This window comes from Gambusia affinis, linkage group LG13 (genome assembly GCF_019740435.1).
Source record: "Gambusia affinis linkage group LG13, SWU_Gaff_1.0, whole genome shotgun sequence".
NCBI classification, from domain to species: domain Eukaryota; kingdom Metazoa; phylum Chordata; class Actinopteri; order Cyprinodontiformes; family Poeciliidae; genus Gambusia; species Gambusia affinis.
Window position 1 is genome coordinate 16,535,749 of NC_057880.1, and position 21,582 is coordinate 16,557,330.

At 35.2% G+C, this 21,582-nt stretch overlaps 1 protein-coding gene across 1 annotated transcript in view; it reads right to left on the bottom strand.

The window, feature by feature from the left end:
• The window catches only part of eys (eyes shut homolog), a 173,791-nt gene that overhangs the window by 133,488 nt on the left and 18,721 nt on the right, over nucleotides 1-21,582 (bottom strand). The window contains exons 7-12 of the mRNA XM_044136158.1: nucleotides 19,684-19,843; nucleotides 14,541-14,645; nucleotides 8,466-8,605; nucleotides 5,834-5,997; nucleotides 5,420-5,673; nucleotides 2,869-2,973 (exon numbers count right to left, since the gene is read on the bottom strand). Coding sequence (XP_043992093.1) covers nucleotides 2,869-2,973; nucleotides 5,420-5,673; nucleotides 5,834-5,997; nucleotides 8,466-8,605; nucleotides 14,541-14,645; nucleotides 19,684-19,843 — 928 coding nt within the window. The remainder of the gene's footprint in view (nucleotides 1-2,868; nucleotides 2,974-5,419; nucleotides 5,674-5,833; nucleotides 5,998-8,465; nucleotides 8,606-14,540; nucleotides 14,646-19,683; nucleotides 19,844-21,582) is intronic.

A 21,582-nucleotide genomic window follows, 5' to 3' on the forward strand; every position in this document is an offset into this window, starting at 1 on the left:
GACAATTTATGAGAGGTTCAAATCTTTACAAAGCAAAGATCCTAAATCAGACAAAAAAAATATGATTGATGATCTTCAACTAAAATGAATGATTGCTGATAACATGATGATGATAACAGCTAAAGTCAACATAAATCTATACACTAACTAGGAAGAAAACCTCATGAAGTACAAACGTGTAATGCTGGGTTCCCTAGCTGTCAAGAGACTACATATGACTTCTTGCATCCAGGACTGGAACAGCTCTAATGTCAAGAAAAGGAAAAGGGCAGCTAACATCTCTACAGACAACACACATTTTGGACATAAACTGTTTAGACCTTTACCTTCAGGGGCGGTGCTACAGCTGCCACTGTCTCTGTGATAAACTAAATGAATACCTTACAGACAGAATAGTCAGCTACTCTGCTGTGAAACAAAATAAGAATGTTTGCAATGCCACAACAATCTTTTTTTTTTCTTTATGTATAAAAGTGGCTGGAAATATGTAAAATACACATTGTTCCCTTATTCTCATTTTACTTCCTCTAAAGTTTGAGCATTATTACTTTTGCTTGCATGCTGAGTGCTGGAAAACTGGAGTCCATTTAGAAAGAAAACATTTGCAAGAAGTTGTGGGTACATTTACCTTTAAGTTAGCTTAGTTTTTATCATATTGGAACCTAAGTCCAAAGGAGCTTACTTTACATCATATCTATCTAGATGTTTGATGACCTTCCAGTTACCCTTTTCCCATTAGATTATGTGTTGCCTTGACTAGTTAATGGACAGCTATTGCCTCCAACAGGGTGTTTCAGAAGTGTTTAATAACCAATTGTGCATGCAATTCACTTTGAGGTTAATGTTGCATGAAGGAATGTCACTTTTACAGTGTCACCATCTCCAAATGGGACCTCCCTTCTCTATCAGACAGCTGCTAGTGGTTTAGTGCAACAGAGAAGGAGGTTTGAAATAGAAATTGCCCTTTTGACTTTTTCAGCAAATTCAGATTGCTACCAGACATGAAGTTTGATTTATTTAAATGGATTAAAGGCCTGGTGTTATTTTGAAAGCTGAATCCAGGTCTGAGTACCAACACTGCCAGACAAGCTTGTTTTGGGGACCATATCCTGCTACAATATTGTTGTTGCTGTATGATTGTTGATCTTTTTATTTCTTACCTATTGCATATTACCACATACAGCTAGATACCACCTTATTAGCTAACTTGTTAAATTATTAATGAACACAAATAGCAAAACATACTGCAGTGAGTCATTGCATTTATGCATCTAGACAATTTGCTGAAATTCAAAGCAAGCAATAGACAGGGGAAGAAATTGAGTTCAACTAACTTTGAACATGGAAGGTGTCTAGTGCCACGTGGGCTAGTGTTCAGTTTAAAAAAATATCCTGATTCTTTCCCAAGTTTACAGGGAATAGTCTAAAAGAGAAAAAAAAATACAGTTTTAAGAACAAATGTACCTCATTGATGTGAGATGCCAGAAGAAAATGGGCAGAATGATTCCAAATTATAGTAAGAAAACAGCAGCTTCAATTAACCACCGTTTACCGTGGATATTCTACATTCCACTGTATATAGAATATCATCTCTGAATGTGCAGCATTTTTATTATATGACTTGTGCTTTTGTCAAAAATAAGGTCTGCCAACTAACTAACAAGATTCCCAATTAATACACTTGTGGAAGCAGAATTAAAATTTTTGACACTAAAGTACAAATTAAGAAATTGAGATAGGCAATCTTTGTTGAACTCCTGTGGGAAATGTGTTGCTTTCTGATAAAGGAAAGGTACAAAGGAAATGATCAAAAGAGAAAAAATAATTAGTGACAAAAAAATTACAAATAAAGATGAAAAATGCACAAATAGCTAAAAACTGAAAAAGTTGTTTTTTTTTCTGTCTGTCTCCCTCTGTGTATGTTTTGCAGGGAGAAGCGCGGAAACCTGGCAGAGCATTTATCTAATTGGATTTCTGAAAAGGACAAAGGAGATCAAAAACACCTGTTTATAAATCTGTCACTGAAATTAAAACAGTAATGGGAGCTGTGCTCACACATCAGTGTTCTGTTTCTGCCAAAATCTAATTTAAACAAGAGGCAGAAAATACTGAAAGTAGATTATTTACTGACGACCTATGATGCATTTTACATTTTCTAAAAAATAAAAAAATAAAAAATCTTCCGTGTAGTAGGAGCTGCATACTGTAAAAGACCATTATGCATCTTTAATCAAACAAGAGAGAAAAACACAAAAGGTAAACTTAGTCAAATTAATAATGCAATATATAAAACTTTGATTAAAAAAATCTTGAAAATTTTGAAACTAATTATCACTCCCCAGAATATACAGGGGTTCTCAGATCATTGTTTCTTAGTTCTGAGTGTGGCTGTTTGCAACTTACTGTGCATATACAGCAGCAAATGGATTGGCCATTGCAGCATGACATGTCCAATCCAATAGGCATCAAATATTTTATCATGATAAGTTAAAATAAAACCAGATGCACACAAAGAAAAGTAACATAGGCCATATATAGACCTCGTATGGAGTCGGTGAATTAAACAAACAGTAAACACGGACATTGATTTTCACCTTTATTCTAATCTGTAATAAAGATTTATTGCTTCTATTTTCCTTACATGGAGCTCTACTAAAAGCTTGCATTCAAACTGAAAAGACCAGACTAAACGATCCATTGTTTCTTTGCTATATTTGGAAGTGCATTCTTGACAAAACGCAAAACACTATCAAAGAAAACAAACAATTTGTTAAAGGAATAAACCTTTCATGTATTCCCGAGATACAGTCACTGATAATTAATAGCGGAGTATTTTTGTAAACATCCTCAATAATGCACGCTACTTACCAAGAGGACAGTGACAAATGTAGTCATTTATCAGATCCACACATGAACCTCCGTTTAGACAAGGCTGCGACCAACAATCATTTACATTCTGAGAGCACGTCCTTCCTACAGAATAAAGTCAGATCAATTAATAAGCTTTAGTTGATGATCAAGGAAACACAGCTAAAAAGATGTTGTGGAGGAACTTCTTTCCCTGTTGCTACTTTGGAAATTAAATAATAGCTGTTGTGTTTCCATAACCACAAAATTCAGAAAACCTGCAAGGAAAAGACAAAAATTCTCATTTCACTCAAAAAATTAACTGAACATGAACAGCTGATCAACTCTGATGGCAATGAATCGAAATCCAGTTAAATGATCATGTATTCATTATGCTGAAGCGTAGTATGTATGCATAAGTGGTGCAACTTCAGTTTTAGTATCCTTGAAGCAAACGTTTAATATGGAATAGATTAATGATTTTGCTAACAAAATTTAAAGCTCCACCAGCTTTGGCCTCTAGCAATAATTCAGAACTCTTGGTTCTCTTTGAGCCATGGGGCGCCACTTTTCTGTCCACAATCTTAACTGGAGCGAAGGTATTGGGATTTTTGCCACTATGACCCTATATTCTGGATGAAAATACATGGAACTAAGCTAGGGTTCAATGGAACACCAGATAAACATTAAATATTATTGCAGCTGCATAATCTCACATTAAAAATGTGAGGAAAAAATACAAGTATATAGGGTCATAGTGGCAAAAATGCCAATACCTTTGGGTGAATTTATTCAAAAGTTCAATGTTAAGAAGTACATTTTCACTAGTTAACAAAATAATTTTTTTATGGCAAGCATTTTTTTAAAATGTTGATCACCCAATGTGCAAAGTAATTAAGACAGTAATGGAGTCAATATAAAGCTACAAAACTCAGCAGTAATGAGTGTTCCCTAGGGTAGTTATGTAACCAGATCTCCACAACAATCATTAGACTGTATTTACACACTAATTTGTTATTTGGAAGAGCCTTCTCTGTCTAATGTTTCTAAATGTAAACATGCAGGTTTTACTACAGCTGGATTTTAACAGAAAAGGTTTTCAGATGAAACTGAAGCCTTACAGTCAGATCTGCTGTTTGCTCAACCACAAAGCCTGTGTGACGTAAATTACACCAACTGTCGATGCTCTAGGATCCGCTAGGGGTCTCTGTGGACATGCTGCCTAGATTTTTGTGCAAATGTTGGCACTGCGCCCCGGCAGGGACATTAGTAGTTCCAGTCCGAACACACAGCAGATAAAGAAAGCGACAGGTCAGATCATGAGGAGAAGTAGGATAAACAAAAACAAAGCTTGTTTTAAAGAAACAGAGTGGGGGGAGAGCTGCATTTTTCTCATTGTGTGTTTATTTCTAGGACAACTGGAATACAAACACTACGTTGATAATCTGGTGAGAAATCAATTTCTTCTTTCTTTTTGTTTTTATTTTCTCTCCTCTTCATCTCTGAGGCGAATCAGTATAAAGAATTGCATTATCACCCCACAAGAAGCTGAAGTGAACACTATATCTTTGAGTGGATCATAGCGCTTGCTTGTCACCAAGATCCAATAGATTCACATATAAAACAGGGATAGATTTGTCAAGCCCTTTGGACTGTTTGGCAAGAAACATTCCTCTTGAGATTAGCATCACAAAACATGATATATGGAAAACTACTTCATGTCTATTGTTAATTATGTTGGCTCTGTTTCTCTTCCAATATCACTGGGAACCATGGTATTATGACCTCTGAAAAAAAAAAAAAAAAAAAGATTTTGAATAAAGCATGTAGTGCAGTCTACCAGTAAGCCGAAAATGGGTCGCTTTTGGTCTTTCAGTAAGCTAATTATCCAAAATATATGCAAAAACAACAGAAATGGTTCAGCAGACACAAAATTTGACATCTTCCATTGCAATTTCTGTCCCCAAGTTTAGATTCAAGAAACAAGCTGAAGAAAATAAAAGTGAAGGCCAACGACTCAGGATGATCTATAGAGGACGCAATGATGAATTATTAAAGATCTATGTATTCTTCAACTTTTGGAAATGCTATTGAATGGGAATAAGTGCTGTCCTTTTAGCAAATGGGTCTACTTTTATTCCTCGTTTGTCAAGAGGGACAAAAGCAATTACTTATTAAAGACTTTTACATCACAAAATAAATGTATTCACATAAAAAAATATAGTGAATTTAGTGAAATATTATGGAAATACAAAAAATAAAAATAAAATGAGTCAGAAAACATTAGGAAATTAGGAAAATCAAATACGAAATTGTAAGGTCAGGTCAAATATCAAAATTCCCTAATTTAATTAGTTTAATTTTTACTTTACTTATTACTTGTATATCTGGGATTGTATTTGGAAATACTCTTAGCATGTTTTACACTGGTGAATTTTGCCAAATACTGAAAATTTGTTTTAAAAGTTTAGTTTTTAACAACTAGGGCTAGACTATAAAGCCCGACACTTCTACTAGCAGCTGTATTAATAGCTGCAAAATGGGCTCGGATTCATATCAGATGGTCTCATACCCTCAAACCCCGGGGGACAGTGGCACCGATAATCACTGATTAGGTCCACACAGGTGGCGCCGTTAGAGCAGGGGAAGCTGTTGCACTCATTTGCTTCCACATCACACAGTGGCCCCTCATATCCCAGCATGCATCGGCAGGTGAAGTTATACTGCTGGTCCAGGCAAACACCATGTTCAGAGCAGCGACTGTCGACACAGTAATCAATGTCCTGCTCACAGTAGACCCCTGTATATCCACTGGGACAAAGGCAACTGGAAACAGATTAAAGAGAATTTCATAATAGGAGAGTGAGTTAGAAGATTTCTCTAAAGGGATTTTTCTAAAGGGAGCGCAGTAAATGTCACAGCTTTTAAAATCATTGACATTCTGGTGCCAGAATGGCCCGAAGACAATCAAGACTTGAAAACTTACCTGTAACCATCAATCTCGTCCACACAAGTGGCTCCATTTTGACACCAGTGTTGGACACAATCATTGACATTTGTGCGACAGTTCTGACCAGACCAACCACGTGCACAGATGCACATGTAGCTGCTGGCATTATTCAGCATACAGCGACCTCCATGGGCACATGGCTGTTGATAAAAGATGAATTAGTCAAGCACGTGTCATTACATCATAGATGCAAATGAAAGCTTTCTTTTTTTTTTTTTACATTAATGTCACAGATTGAACTGAGCTCATTCTGGTCAGAATCATAGCTATTTTTCACAAAGAAAAACCTAATAATGTCTTGCTCCTGGCTCAGTGAAAATGAGCTTCATTACAGCCACATGACACACTCATGAATACTGATTCCTGCTTTATATAGGGCTTCACTCTGTATTCCAGGTGGCATCTACATCATGTCCTACAAGACAAGATCAATGGTCATTGAGAGCTAAAGCTCCTGAGAGCTCCTTGTAACAAAGCAGACATGAGGTTAGGAGCTGCATTTATGGAAAGGGGAAACAAAAGGGCAAAGGAAGAAGTGCCTTATGGGACACAGTTTAATACAGTCATCATAGCCGATGATGTACAAGAGCCAAGGCAAGCCTTGCTCCACAGCAAGTGACCATCCCCATCTGTCATTTGGAGTAGTTCATCTGTTCAAGTGAGACTTTTTATTGATGCAAATGATTAGTTCAGTTGCTAACACACAACAAAGTATCACATGCAAAAATACAGATACTGTCAATATTCTACGGCATTCATTCAAATAAAATAATAGAGATGTCCCGTAAAGCTCCATCCATTATACAGATAAAATGTAAACATCCTGACAATTACACAAGTCAAGCTTTGTCTTTTTTTAAGATTGTCTAAAAAGATTTGCCATCATTTCAATCTTAAAATAAATTTTTAAGAAATTTTAAGATTGAAAATAAACTATCAAAGTTTTATGTGTTTTACGACTTAGTTCAGAGGTTCAAGATTATGTGTGAGTTTTTAGGTTTCAGTCAGTAGAATATAAAAACATTTCCTCAATGAATAGTCACAGTACCAGTTAATTGCAGAATGGGTCGTTAACTGTTGATATACCCAAGATATTTAGATAAACAATAACCAATTTTAATATTTTTTGTATGGAAATGTCATGGTGCCTCATTGTTCTTCAGAAAAAAAGTAGTATTAAAGCTCATCGTCATTGGAATCATACACAAAAATATATAAAATGTGACGTAATATAAATATATATATATTAGAAAATTGGGTTCTAACTGAGCAGAATCAGTTAGAACCCAACTGAGCAGAATCAAGTACATATATTTGTGGGCTAATGTAAAGGATAATAAAAATTATTGGAAAATCAAAAGAAATCAGGCAGTAAAATGTGGTCCTCCCCAAACCTATTTTATCGCTGGGTACAATTCAGAGATACTTGCAGGTGGAAGGTTCATCTGTTCGTATAAATATTAGATGCAAGTACAAACAGAATGTAAATGCCCAGTCATTGATATAGAAAAAGAGATATGTGCTGTGTCCCAAAAATAACAAGTATTGGTCAAAAATATTGAGGCTATTTCAACTCCCAAAACAGAAGAAGAAAAAAAGAAAAGGTACGCACTGATGCTAGTAATAACAGCATTGAAAGTGAAAAAAAGACCTGTATCAACATGGGCTGAAATGCCGCTGAGCGACCAACAAGACATTTCTCCAAAAGAAACATAAAAAACAGATTACAGTTTGCAAATACCCCAATGGAAAAACTTTAATATTTAGTGACATGTCCTGTGGTTTGCTAAAATTAAAACAGAAGTGTCTAACCAAAATGAACATTGTTACAGTTGGAGAAAAGAGGATGCAACTGGCAAGTATGAGAACACCATTCCAGCTGTAAAGCACATGAAGGACTGAAATTCACAAAAGAGATGTCATCATGTGGAGATAACATTATGTGAAGATATTGAAATAACATCTTGAGCCATCAGCCAGGAAGGCACAACTTTGTCAAAAAAAAGTATATATATATATATATATATATATATATATATATATATATATATATATATATATATATATATATACATGCTTCTGCCCATGTTTGACATGGGCAGAAGCATGTCAAACATGCTTCTGCCCAGTATGTTTGACATATATATATATATATATATATATATATATATATATATATATATGTCAAACATACTGGGCAGAAGCATACATCCAATTTACTTATAACACTGGATATCAAGAAGTTTGCTTAATTCTTAATTAGGGTTTGGTGTCCATCAAAAAGCCTTGATCACAATCCTAAAGATAATCTGACCCCATAGCTGAAAAGGTCCATGTGGGCATAATGGCCTACAAACCTGACTGCTGCAGCAGTTCTGTCTAAAAGAATGGGGCAAAATTCTAGTAAACTATTACAAGGTTAGTTAAAATGTTTGACCCAAGTAATACACTTTGGAGGCCAACTGCATCAAATACTAAAGGATTTATGTCTATTTCTACAGTTAAAAAACAAAAAACAAAAAAGTGAATATAGATTATCTTGCTCATTATTGCATTAAGTAAGTAGAAATAATTTTGGTAAGCCAGACTGACAAAAAACTGTACCTACTTGAAGATTTGTAGGGCAGGGTATACGGCAGGTGTATTCAAGGCCATAAGGGAGGTCCAAACACTGAGTTCCTGATTGACATGCAGTGTCTGGTAGGGAACATGCATCTATGTCGATTTCGCAATTTTTTCCCTGAAAACCTGCAAGACGAAGATAAAAAAACATGAAATCTTTCTGCATGCAATACTTTGGAAGCAAAAATAGAAATCAGTACCACTAACCCATCTTTAATTCATGTTGATGCACCAGACCTACTCTTCTATATATTTAATAAACAAGGCCAAAACTGGTGCAACTGAGGAGGACTGGCCCCATTTAAAGCATCTCCTTCCACTCAACCACAGTGCCCCACTGAATTTGTAACTTGCTTCAATTTATCTTGCAATTAAATATTGAAACACTAGTGTTGAGCCTTTTATTTCTTGTTCACCTTCATAATTTTTTCTTATTAGTCTTATATGTATTTAAAATGAAAGTAGATTTTCTTTTATTCTGGCACAAAGATAACTTCACAAAAGAAGATACATAACAACAAACAGTACTGGGCTCAGGTTGTCTTGCTGCATGACCTACTTTTTCTTAAGTTTCCCCTTTACAAACAGATGTCCTGACATTTTCCTTCAGAATTTGGTGTTTTCATTCATAATTAATTGTCCTATTAAATATGGAAACCCACCCTGGCCCAAATGCAACAAAAATAATCTTAAATCATGGCATTATTGTCACCATGTTACAAAGACAAGTGAAGTTTTCAATGCCCTATTTGGAGATTTTTTTAAGCTTCTCTTTTAAAAATATTCTTTGTTTGTACCTCAAGAACATTTATTGTGACTAATACTTCTATATTTTCTCTATTTTTAATCAGAAAGTTGCTTTATTTCAGTATTTCAGTTAAACAGTGAAAGTCATAGATTGAACACTGTATAATATATTCCAAGCTGGAATATAGCTTGGAATATATTATATTCCAAGCTATATAGAATAGAATCTTCTATTCAAAATAGAAGATTCTATTCTATTTTGAATAGAATCTTCAAAATCTTCTATTTTGAAGATTATGGCTTAAAGCCAATGAAAAAGATTACAAAAGAGAAATAGAAAAATAGTTTTAAAATAGAATTATTATTACACATGGCTTTGTTATTTTACATAGTACACAGCAATTTGCAGAGATCAATGAATGTTTAGGCTTTTATATTATCTAACTAAAATTGTGGGACCAAAAAGCATAGTTTAAATAAAGGTAAAGTTGTGTCCCATCCAGTACATGTTGGCATAATCAGATTCTGCTGATCAATGCATTTCTCAGAGGATCTTATGATGTTGTCACTTTCCTGTGCACTCCATATCCCATTAGTTTCCATTACTCCTTACTGTTTCAGGTTTATTACTAATTCCCCAAAGTACCGTAGTTAATCAGTCTCATCATCCCACTCTATTTCAGGATTTTTCTGTTAATCATGAGATGTGACATACATTAACACATGGAGATCATGAAAGTAAGGATGATGGATGATCTGAAAGTGGGTGATGCTCTTGAAAGAGATTGGTTAAGAGATTCACACAATCTGGACTGCTGGTAGAATCAGCTAATCAAGAGCCACCACACAAAACCATATCCATAAATATTTCTGTATTAAAATCTCTGTTGATCTTATATAACATTCAAATGTTCTGAGGAACTTAACTTGTACCTTATTTTGCTCAGACATGATCATTAAATCATCAGAAATAACTACCGGTAGTTGAAACACATTTCCCTGCACATAATGAGAATAACTGTAGAATATATGCCTTTCTCTTTTTTAATTGCTGAAATGAATTAAGTTTTCAGCTATGTTCAACTTTATTCAGATAAACTTGTATGTGACAGTTTTCACTTAAGCAATAAAATGTCCTATAATGAATGCAGAGCAAGCCAACATTGTGTTTTAGATGAGTAAACAGCAGGTACACTGGGGTCTCTTCAGCTTAACAGAGTACCTTCAGCAGCAAAGCACATTATGATTCCACCCATGCTTTGTGACATTTCTTCATACCGTCATACAGACCAGCACTCAAAAGAACTACTTTAAAATTACACAGTTGACTCCAATATAAGACACTGAAGATGAGGCATAGAAGCAACAGCTTAGGTTTTCAAAGATAACAGATGAGATTTAGTAGCAACTCTGGAAGACCGAGGCGTACACTGTGGCATTTTCTTACCATGAAGCAGTGGCCGCATATAGTTCCAGTTTGCTTAGGGAGTTAAGGATTCATGATCAGGGATTACAGTAGGCAGTTTCAGAAGGAGCTCAAAGAAAAAACCCTGGGCTTCAGATACACCACGGAAGGGAACAGCTTGTGTGAATATATACTGCAGGTTTAAAATAGTAGATACTGCAAATGTAAGCATTAAATTCAGGATTTAAAAAAAAAAAAAAAAAATCACTGGCATATTCTAAGGTATGTGCAATGGGGAAATAAGTATTTAATAAACCACATTTTTTTTTCAAGCTGCTTCACAATAAATAAAAATATGTACTGTTCATGATAGGTACACCTCAACTAGAGAAACGAGAAAAACAAATCCAAAAGAATCACTCTGTATAATTTTAAAGAATTAATTTCAATTGTATTGCATAAAATAAGAATTTAACCTCCTACTAATCAGCAGGCACTTTGGCTCTCACAGAGCTGTTAGTTTGTCTTTGAGCAGTCCTCCTCTTCTTCACTCATTACCTGTATTAATTGCATCTGTTTATGCCTGTATAAAAGACATGTCCACACTGTCAATCAATGACATTCCACCATAGGTAATAATGAGCGACAGGGACAACAGGCAAACAGGTTGGTGAAAAGGCAACAACTGTTTGTTAAATTGTTAGAAAATGGAAGAAACTCAAGATGACTGTCAGTCTCCCTTGCACTGGTTCTCCATGAAAGCTCTCACCTCACAGATTATCAATGATCATGAGAAAGATGAGGGGTGAGCCTGGAACTAAATACCTGAGTCAAATACGTGAAGAGAGATGGTTCGTAGGTTCAAAGTTTACCATTAATGACTACGCTGTCATGGATTAAGATCCTGGAGCACATGCAAGGTCTTCCTGCTAATGGCAGCATATGTACAGACTCTCCTGAGGCTGATCCAGAAGAGGTATGGGAAAATGAAGACAAAGGATGAGTGCAAGCCCAAGAGAAGACAGTGTCAACTGGGAAGAATAAGGGAGGAATTTTGTGTTTTGGGAATGATTTTTGCAAAGGGGACAGGAAACCTGCACTGTATTGAGAAGAGGATGGATGGGGTCATGTACCCTGAGATTAAGCCATGTAAGTGAACTGGAAACTCTTAATTCCCTGGAGCTATGACTTTGTTTCTTGTTATTGTGTGTAAGTGCTGACATTGTCTTGTCCAAGCTGTCTTTTAACTCAGCACATCCTTATACAAGTTTACTCATGTGAAACTGTGACATGCTGTTGTTCTGATTGCATTGGACAACCAGGGCAAAATGTGGTGTTATCTCTGTATGCTTATCATTGCTCTGTCAGAAATTGAAAAACCCAATTCCATAACCATATTTGTTGTTGATATGAACAGAATTGGACTACAATGATAAGTTCTCACGCAGCACTCGATAACCCTGAACCACATAAACCTTTCAAGTACACTTCAACCTTTCATAAGCAGTCTTTCCAACTAAACAGAGGTGCGGGCACAACAAGGGCAGCTCATGGGTTTATGAAAACACACCACTACTTCTGAATGCTCCCTTCATTTGCTGTAATATCACAGCCAATAAACAATTAACAAAATGTGATAAAGTTGCATTCAAAATAAGGGAAATCCAATTATACTAAACAGATCAATCACTGTTAATTAGAAATGATGTTCCTATGTGGCAAAAAGAATGTTACCTTAACACAGTAATGAATAGTTTTTGTTGTGGAGGATTATTAGAAACCCAACCGAGTTAACAGTCATGAATGAACCCATGTAATTGAATCACTGAAAAGATGCTTTAAAAGCAAGGTGGAGTTCAGTTGATGGGGTCACTCATTCTGTGAAAAAACAGGTACTAAATAGGTGGCTCTCATTTGCGGACAAAGACAGTTAATGTTCCCTCATAAAATCTCAATGAAATGGGTAGTTGCAGACCCATTTCAACAACTGGACAAAATGATACAATGTCCCGTTAAAATGCTTCAAATTGGAAACACAAGAAGGAAATATGAGTGGAAAATGGAAAACTACCATTTCACTGGAACAAAGAATACTTAAAAAATTAGCAAATGATCAGCTCCAAGGTGATCAACGATGGGTTACTATTTTCTGCTACCTCTTCTGACAAAAATTGCCAGAAGTTGCCAAAAAACACGTTGACTGACCAAAAGAAAATAGTGTAATATATTTTGGACCGATGGGAGCAAAGTTGTTATTTTTGGTCTTGAGGCAAAAGATTGAATTCAAGCCAACATTTATTGTGAAGAATGGTGGCTTGATTTTATGTTGTGGGGTTGTTTCTCATAAATTATCCCAATTTATCTCATACAAGCGATCATTGATGAGTTTGTATGCAAGAGAATACTTGAAAAGGTCACAGTAATCTATGCATAAGAGGATATGCATAGATTACTATGCATGTTGTAAATTTGTAACATTTTCTTTTCAGTTTACATTTCAGGTACATTAAATGTGCAATGTACCCGATGAACTGCGTACATGGAGTATTTTATCTATATTTACTCACTTAATAATCATTTTGCGCCACTAGCGGCTTGTTAAATAGGAAATGGGAAAGTAGAAAAGAAGGGAAGACAAGAGGAAAGTTCTGAATTAAAGTTTGGCCAGCTATATTAAGGACAGATATCTTCTCCTGATCTATCACTAAATCACATGCCACCTCTTTACTTGCTTTTTTTCCCCCAACACATTGCTATCATTTCAATCCCAACTGTATGTCATCCACATTGAGGTAGTACTTTATTGTTTAACTGCACGAGTGTGAGCACAGTTTTATTACTTTTAATGTTTTTGGGGTTTTTTTCCACAAACTAAGACTAAAAATAAAATAAAAATAGGGAACTCTTGAGTGAAGATCGTCTGGGTTTTAGGTTTATATGTAAAGTAATGTTGCAGCTCATTGGACAAGGGAAGTTTTCTGACTTACTGCTCACTAATGCCTAAAATCTTCTGCATGTCTTCTACCTGCTTATATTTAGGGGGAAAAAATGAGACTCAGCCAAGGAATTAAAAAAAGAAGTAAAATCCAATAACTCTGAAAGAAATACAGTGCCTTGCACAGGTATTCATAGCATTTAACTTTTTCACATTTTTGTTGTATTACATAATAAAAAGCATACACAAAGTAGCAAATGATTGAAAAGTGGTAAATTATACTTTTTTCATTTTTGATTTTGCAGATCCAACATTCATGGAAGAGTGGAGAGAAGTGATTGCTAAAAAGAGTTTGTAGGAAATCTGGCATTTGGTTAGGCCAGGATTTATGTTGAGCAATGTTTCTTAACCCTGGTCCTCAGTGCTGACGGTCCCACAAGTTTTATGTGGGTCCCATTGGGCCCTGAATACCAGAGTGGAAAAGCACAATTGGAAGAAGTTCTGGTTAGATAAGACCAAAATTTAACTTTCTGGCTTGAGTGCAAAAAAAACTGATAGAAAGCAAACAATACCTTGATGAAACCAGAAGCATCCTTTTACTGACTCACGATTGTAGCAGCATCATGCTGTTGAAGGGATTTTTTACTTTTATTTTTTGGCAGGAAAAAGTTGCTCAGTTGCTAGTCATACACCAAAAAACAAAAACAAAAAACTGAACAACTGGTTGGACTAACGAGGATGCAAGTAAGTGCAAAGACTAATATGAATTAAATTGAACTCTGTGCACACTTAGGATTCTGCTGGCAAAAGCAGATCACCTCTGGTTCTCAATGTATAGTGAGATAGCCAGAAGGGCCCTGGATGTGGATCTTAGCCCAAATTAACAGCAGACATGTTTAAATAGTACTGCTGCCAAGGCTAATATAATCTGAATGTTACTGCAACACTCCCAATGTGAAGATAGCTCAGCATACCTGTAGGGCATTGACATATATAGTCTCCAAGTAAATCAGAGCATGTGCCATTGTGCTGACATGGGTTGGAATCACACTCGTTGATCTCGGTCTCACACGCTGCTCCTGGAAAGAGAGATTCAAACATTATGCTCATCACTACAATAATATTTTATCACTGTATTTACAAAGCAGAATTAGCTGTCTTTATATTGCCTAAAAAAATAATAAATAAAAATCAGCTTCCAGGACATTATTTACCTATACACAGGAACAAAAACTGAATTGTTGTGGTAATAAAAGATTCATTCTGGAATAAATGATTGAGTAAAAAGATTGATTGTGATAATGCTTAAATGAATTTTTTTCTTACATAGCATTTGGCCCAAAAGTAAGAACAAACTGCAAGTCTGTTTTAATAGTTTATTGCAACTAAAAGCCACATTATGCAAGCCAGCATTACAATCTAATCACTCTGGTAGACAAAAACAAATGGGGGTGGCAAATCAATTTATTTTAACCGATGTAAAATACCCATGTGTGTGCTACTTTTATCAACATGTTTTTCCAGAATCCTCATCATATTATTAAGCTTAAAACTATATTTTATGCAATGCGTTTGAAGTTGTACTGCTATAACACCATGCTATAATTTAGAATGTCTAGCTAAGAAAATGAACATTTGACAACACAGTCTGAGCAGCCTAAATATGCTGGGGATGCAGACTGCTTATTCTGCATAAGCTACTGCAGCATAAAATTATCTGGATTTATGAAAGTTAACAATATTTTTTTTAGTAAAAACAATATGTAGTAACAATAAAAACAATTTATGCACTACATAAATATATCATAATATAAAAAACGATGTATAAACATTGGTCTTAGTTTGTCACATCCATTCCAGAAATTGTTTTTTAAGAAAAAAAGAAAATCACTAAATATCAGTCTAGTTTTTAGGTGATTGGTGCATGTTGGCGTGCAAGGCGTAACCAACAGCATCCGGTTTAGAATTTTCAAAATAAAAGCTCCTCCACACTCAATACATAGAATGGACATATTTGATTTTTTTTCTTGTGCAGCCCGGTACCAATTGGTTCCCCGGTGGTTGGGGACCACTGGTAGATGGTAGTAGATGGCAGGGTGATTTATTTATGCCATGAAATAAGCAAGTTGTTTTTTTTTTTTTGGGTTTTTTTTACCAGGTGGTATTATGAATGATTTGTTATGGCCCAGTCCTAATTGTTATTCACATAGCCTGGGGTTGATGACACATGTGCTCCAGTCCATGTGTCCTTTTGTCAAGTGTTATAACTAAAACACACTTAACTGCATGAGTACAATTCACCAAGAAACTGTGGGAATTGACAAAATGTGGCTTCTCAATAAGAAAAGACAAGTAATATATCAGCATATACTTGATAGACACAACTTATAATTACAGAATATCATGCAGATTGCCGAGGCATAATTATCTAACAGGTAAAAAAAAATATTTTCTATATAACAATTATGAAAATGATACAAAGTGAAAAACAGTAATTATAAAAATATAAGCTAAGTTAATGTGTTCATGTATTGTAAAAAGCAAAGCCATTTAAACTGATTGAGTTAGAGCAATACATTCTAAGATATGCTTAGTGATAAAGTTCATAAGGATTGTGAGAGTGTAGGGTTAAATTAAATGGGCCTTTCTATGTTGCACAGCTTGAAATACTAAACCTGAGATCCCAAGATGCCAGAAAATGATGAATTCTATCAGTCACTAAGAAAGTGCCATGGTGCAGGAGACAATTTTCCATTACAGAAGTGGCAACAGATTCCAGCTTTGAACAGAGAAGATAAAAAGCATTGTTCATGTAGTGCTATGTAAGGGCTTATGTGATTGACAGTCGAGTGTGTCAGAGCTTACAGTTAGATTGTGAAGCACACTACTAGCCAAAGGCTGAGAGCACTGTATGGATGGGGGAAAGTACTGACTTGTTTAAGCAATCCTCAACTAGAATCCGAACCAGTATAAATACATTTCTCTCCACTACATCATTTAGGACATACTTTATGTGATATGTAGAAGTTGAATGAAAAACAAAGTGACACAGTAAAGGCTTTAAATGGGTTTCAAATACAACGCCCTGCAATACCCCACACAAACTGAAGAATGAGAGAGATGAAAACCAATTCATGTCACAGACTGAATGAAAAAAGCAGAACCTCTAAATAAAAAACACAACTAAACATAATTTTTTCCAAATAGCCATAAATATCTCACCAGACATTTTCCTCTACATACATTCAGAGTTTCCTTGGCTGGCATACAAGTCAGCTACCTGCTTACTTCTTATATTCTGGCTTCATTTTGCCACCAGCCCTGGTTCCCAGATAGAACCAACCTTTCTGACTGCAAGCCTACAGAAAGGGTAAACTGGCCAATGGCCAGTACTTCAACAGACTTTATATTACATTCAGTCATTCACATTGTTCTGCTGATGTTGGTAAGCTACAGTTTAGCTACAGCTGCATTGGGGCAGACAGAAAGAAGCTAACGTAATGCAAGTGTTGCTACCACTTAGTTAATGAAGTATAGAATTTCAGTGATGCCAAAATTTCAGATTTTTTGGTCATGGACAAAGAAAAAAATAACCTATGATTTGGACCAACCTGTAATACTGCTCCATAAGTCATAATGGAAGCTCTATGACCTTGTAAAAAAAAAAAAAAAAAAAAAAAAAAATTTCTGAGTCAGGCATCCACAAAAATGATAATTGATGTTGATGTTTTTATTGTTTTTTTTTTTTTTTTATGCACACTTAGGTTATGCCGATATGACTGAGCAGGAATGGATGGTTTTATCTGCAGCAACACAGGTGCTATTTCAGTCTGTTGTTAGAAAAAAGAACTTAAGTCAAAAAGAGAAGCTTGTAATTTATGGGTTTCTCACAGTCACCTATGTTCAAACTAGCTTCTACCATTGGATGGCCAGTCACAACCTTACAGAAGGAAGAGCTCATCAAATGGGAAGGTGGAGAAAAGCAGCAGTTCTCCTGGATTCAAAGAAGTCAGTTATGGTGGTTTGGGACTCAGATCAGGATGCCTCCACATGCCTGGGGGAGGCCTACAACATGCTGGAAGGACGACATAGCCTTCCTGGAATGGAAATGCCTTGGGATCCCCCAGAATGAGTTGTGCAGTGTTACAGGAGAGAAGGATATGTGGGTTTCCTTCCTGGACCTGCTCATGGCAGATCTTGGATATAAGATTAAACGGATGAAAGTCCTGATCTTCCATCATTAGTAATAATCAACAATTTCTGTCCTTTTAGAAGCTAAATTAACAGACAGAACAAGACTTAACTGGACCTTTTATGCTAGTTAACAGAGTCTTAATGAAAACTGAGACTTTATTCTGAAATGTGTTGCCAATATCTCTGACTTGTATTTATAAACTTAAGTTTCATCTCAGTTCCTAAGGTCTGCTGATCCACTGACCTCGGTTGTGATGAAAACTAGACTGAAGCTCTAAAGAGATGAATGGTTTGCTCTCTCAGAAGCCAAGTTGTAATATAAGTTATTGGTAGATATTAGGCAGGCTACTTATTTTTAAGTCTTTAAAACTCTTGGAATCCTTTTTGTTTTCTCTAGCTTATGACAACGTGAGTTGAACTCTTATTTATCCGGTGTTTTTACTTACCGTGCTGGTGTCTTGTTCTCTCTATCTTTCCTTGTTTCTATAAGTATTTAAGAAAACTTTGGTTCAGATTTATTGTTTTTGAATGTGCTTTTTGAATAAAGATCAATTAGACTAACTAGACTGTATATGGGTGATGTATGCAATACATGTGTAGCTTTCCTAATTAAATAAACAAATCAAGAAATAACTACTTTTACTTTATAGAAGTCTATAACATCTTAAACGCTTAAAGCTCCACCAGCATTGAAGTATAATTAAGAATCCATTTGTAAGAGTACTTGGATTAAAATGCAATCAGCTGCAGACTTTACAAATGTCAAGCAGGCAAGGCTACTGGTAACTATGACTCAAGTTGATGAAAAAAAATATCTCCATAAAGACAACCGGCTTTGGGTTACAGTATCTGCTTGGCATGCTTTTTGCATCAGACCTTTGACCTAAAATAGGCACTTTACTTTTTACCAAAATCTCCATTAGAGGACATGACTTTATTCTACGCCTCTATTTTTGGATTTTAAACAGCACATATGTGAGTCACCAATTGGAATGATTTAGCAACAAAGTATTACAGATAAAACATTTACAAACACTGGAAGGCATTTGTGTACTTTATGTCCACCTCAGTGCACTGTTCAGGGGTCAGTTGTGGAACAGATGCCCCTGGACAAGTGGAAAGCTCTTGAGTTTTACTGTGATTCTTTTTTTTTTGTTTTTTGCAAAATTAATAAAAAATAAATCCTTGGAAAAGTGGGCGTGAGCTTCGAAGTGATAGTTAAAGGGAAGCATGGTTCTTGCTGCATCTCCTTTTGGGTGTAATCTACAGCATTAAAGTCTTTGGCTGATCTGTGCAGCAATGTTGAAAAGCAATGTGAGACATGACTGTTATATATAACAGGGGAGATTTGGTCTGGTTTATTTCACCCAGATAACATAAATAAGTGACTAATAAAATAAATGTATTAAACAAGTTAGTGTCTACACGGTTCATATATTCAAATAAAATCCAAAAGAAAATAATATATAAATCACGATCAAGTTTAATATCAATATATAAACCAATTTCCAAGCCAACATAGTTATCCAAGAATACCTACAGTGTAGTGAAAAATTATCTGCCACCTTAATATTACACAATGTCAAACTGAGCAAAGGAAAAAAGCTATTTTCACATGATTAGTGACTTACTTAAAAAAATTGCTTTCGAAACCAATCTGGCCAATGAGAAAACATAATTTCACCTTGTGGTAAATATCGAACTAAATGTGATTAAACACATCTTGTGATTTAATTTTATTTCACAGATTCAGGCCTGATTACTGCCAGACTAAACATATCTTGCACCATATCATTTCATGACCCATAACAATCCATTTCTACAACAGTTTTTACACATACTGTTAGACCACATTTTCCTTACATTGAGATGCAGAGAAAAACCAAACATGATAAAAAGAGAGATAAGGCTAAGGTGTCTCACCTGTGAAAGCAGGAGGGCATTTGCAGTAGTACTCAGGAGGAGAAGTTGGCTGACTTGTAGAAATGCATGTGGCTCCATTTAAACAGCTGTCTGGTTGAATCAAGCATGCATCGCCTACATGCTGGCAAAACTCTCCAATCCACCCCGGGATACAAACACACTGCAGAAATACTGTATGTTATCTATAAATTTAGTGGCATAGTACAGTATACAGTCATCATACTGAACTGTTTTGCATGTATTAAAGCCATATTTGTCTGTATTTCAGCAGAGTAGATGTAAAATTACTCAAGGATTTTGGGGTTTAAAATGGTGAATCTCATTTTGAAATGTCTTAGCTTATTTTTTTTTTTTTTTTTACCTCCAGCATAAATGAATAAAAATGTCTCACAAATAAAAGCCACAATTCACTGAAATTACTGAAAGCCATTATATATGCAGCTGTATACCTGCCCACACACATAAATGTACAATATGCTTGTCTCCTCAAGCTTTTTAGCAGTATCTCACATGGAAGAAGCACGACTTTATGTTTTCATGCCAAGGAAAGTGTGATTCCTACAGACTTTGATCACCACATTACAAAAATTACAGATAGATAATGACAACCAGGAAGAAGTGTTTTCAAATCTTTTGACTAGCTAAATATTATGTTTCACATTTTCTTCCATAAATACATTAATTTAACTTAATAAGAATGTCATGTTTATTCCACTTCTCAGAAGTACAAAAACAAAACTTCTCTAAATGCAATGTCTTGAAAAAGTATTGAAAACCCTTATAACATTTTCTAATTCTGTCAATCAAAACTTCAGTGTATTTTATCTGAATTTTTTGTGATGCACCGACAGAAAACGGCACAAAACTGGGACATAGAATGAAATGATAGATAGTATTCTAAAGGCTTACAAAAAAAAAAAAATAACTCAGAGATGCAGCCAAGTGTCCAAAGATAAAATAGAAACTGCAGAGACTCCCAGTTCATGTTGGAGAGTATGTCAGGCCAACTTCAAGCTATGAACTTCAGAATTCCAAAATGTACGGAAGAATGATAGGAAGAAAGCCAATGTTGAAGAAAAAAAAAAAAAAAGCATTTTTTTAACCTGCCTAAACTCATGAAGGGGACACAGAAAAGTGTAGAAGAAGAGCTGGTAAGACAAGACCAAAATTAAATATTTGGGCCAAAAAGCATATAGCAATAGAGTTAAAACAATGAAATAGCAATAAATAGTTGTTTCATAAATTATTGACTAGGAGGGCTTAAAATAAAATAAATAAAATAAAATAAAAATTTAAGTTAACCAAAAAAAGGCCAATTTGCAGTAATAACTTCTGATTATGTCTGCGGTCCATCTACAAAGGCAGAAATACAAACCATCTAAGAATACACTTTAGAGCCAAAGTACTATGTGATTTAATGAAAACAGACTGATGGTAGTGTAATTAGGAACTACAAGGCATTAAGGGCTCAGGCCTCAGGTGTTGTGGGGAAAAAAAGTCCAGACATTTGAGAAATCAGAGCAATAAAGAGGAAAATTAGATTGGAATCCGACTGAATGAAAAAAGTTTCCATATACTCAAAGTGATTAATGGGTTGGAATTAGATTACTACTGTCTGTGGACTTTCTATCAGTGATGCTCTAATAGTCTGCTTGCCTCTTTAATTACTAATACATAGACTTTTCTATGAAAAGAGCAATAGACAGAAAAATGGAAAGGCTTCAAAAAATTAAATAAACTTTACTACCCCTGTTAATGTAAATGTACTATTTTGGACAAAGTTAAAACTAATTGTGAAGAAAATGAATTCACACTGATGTTTCTATTTTTGTCTGATTCTTACACTGAAGAAAGTAAAAGCAATAAAAATACACTGCTTTCTTATACGTTTCTTTTTGT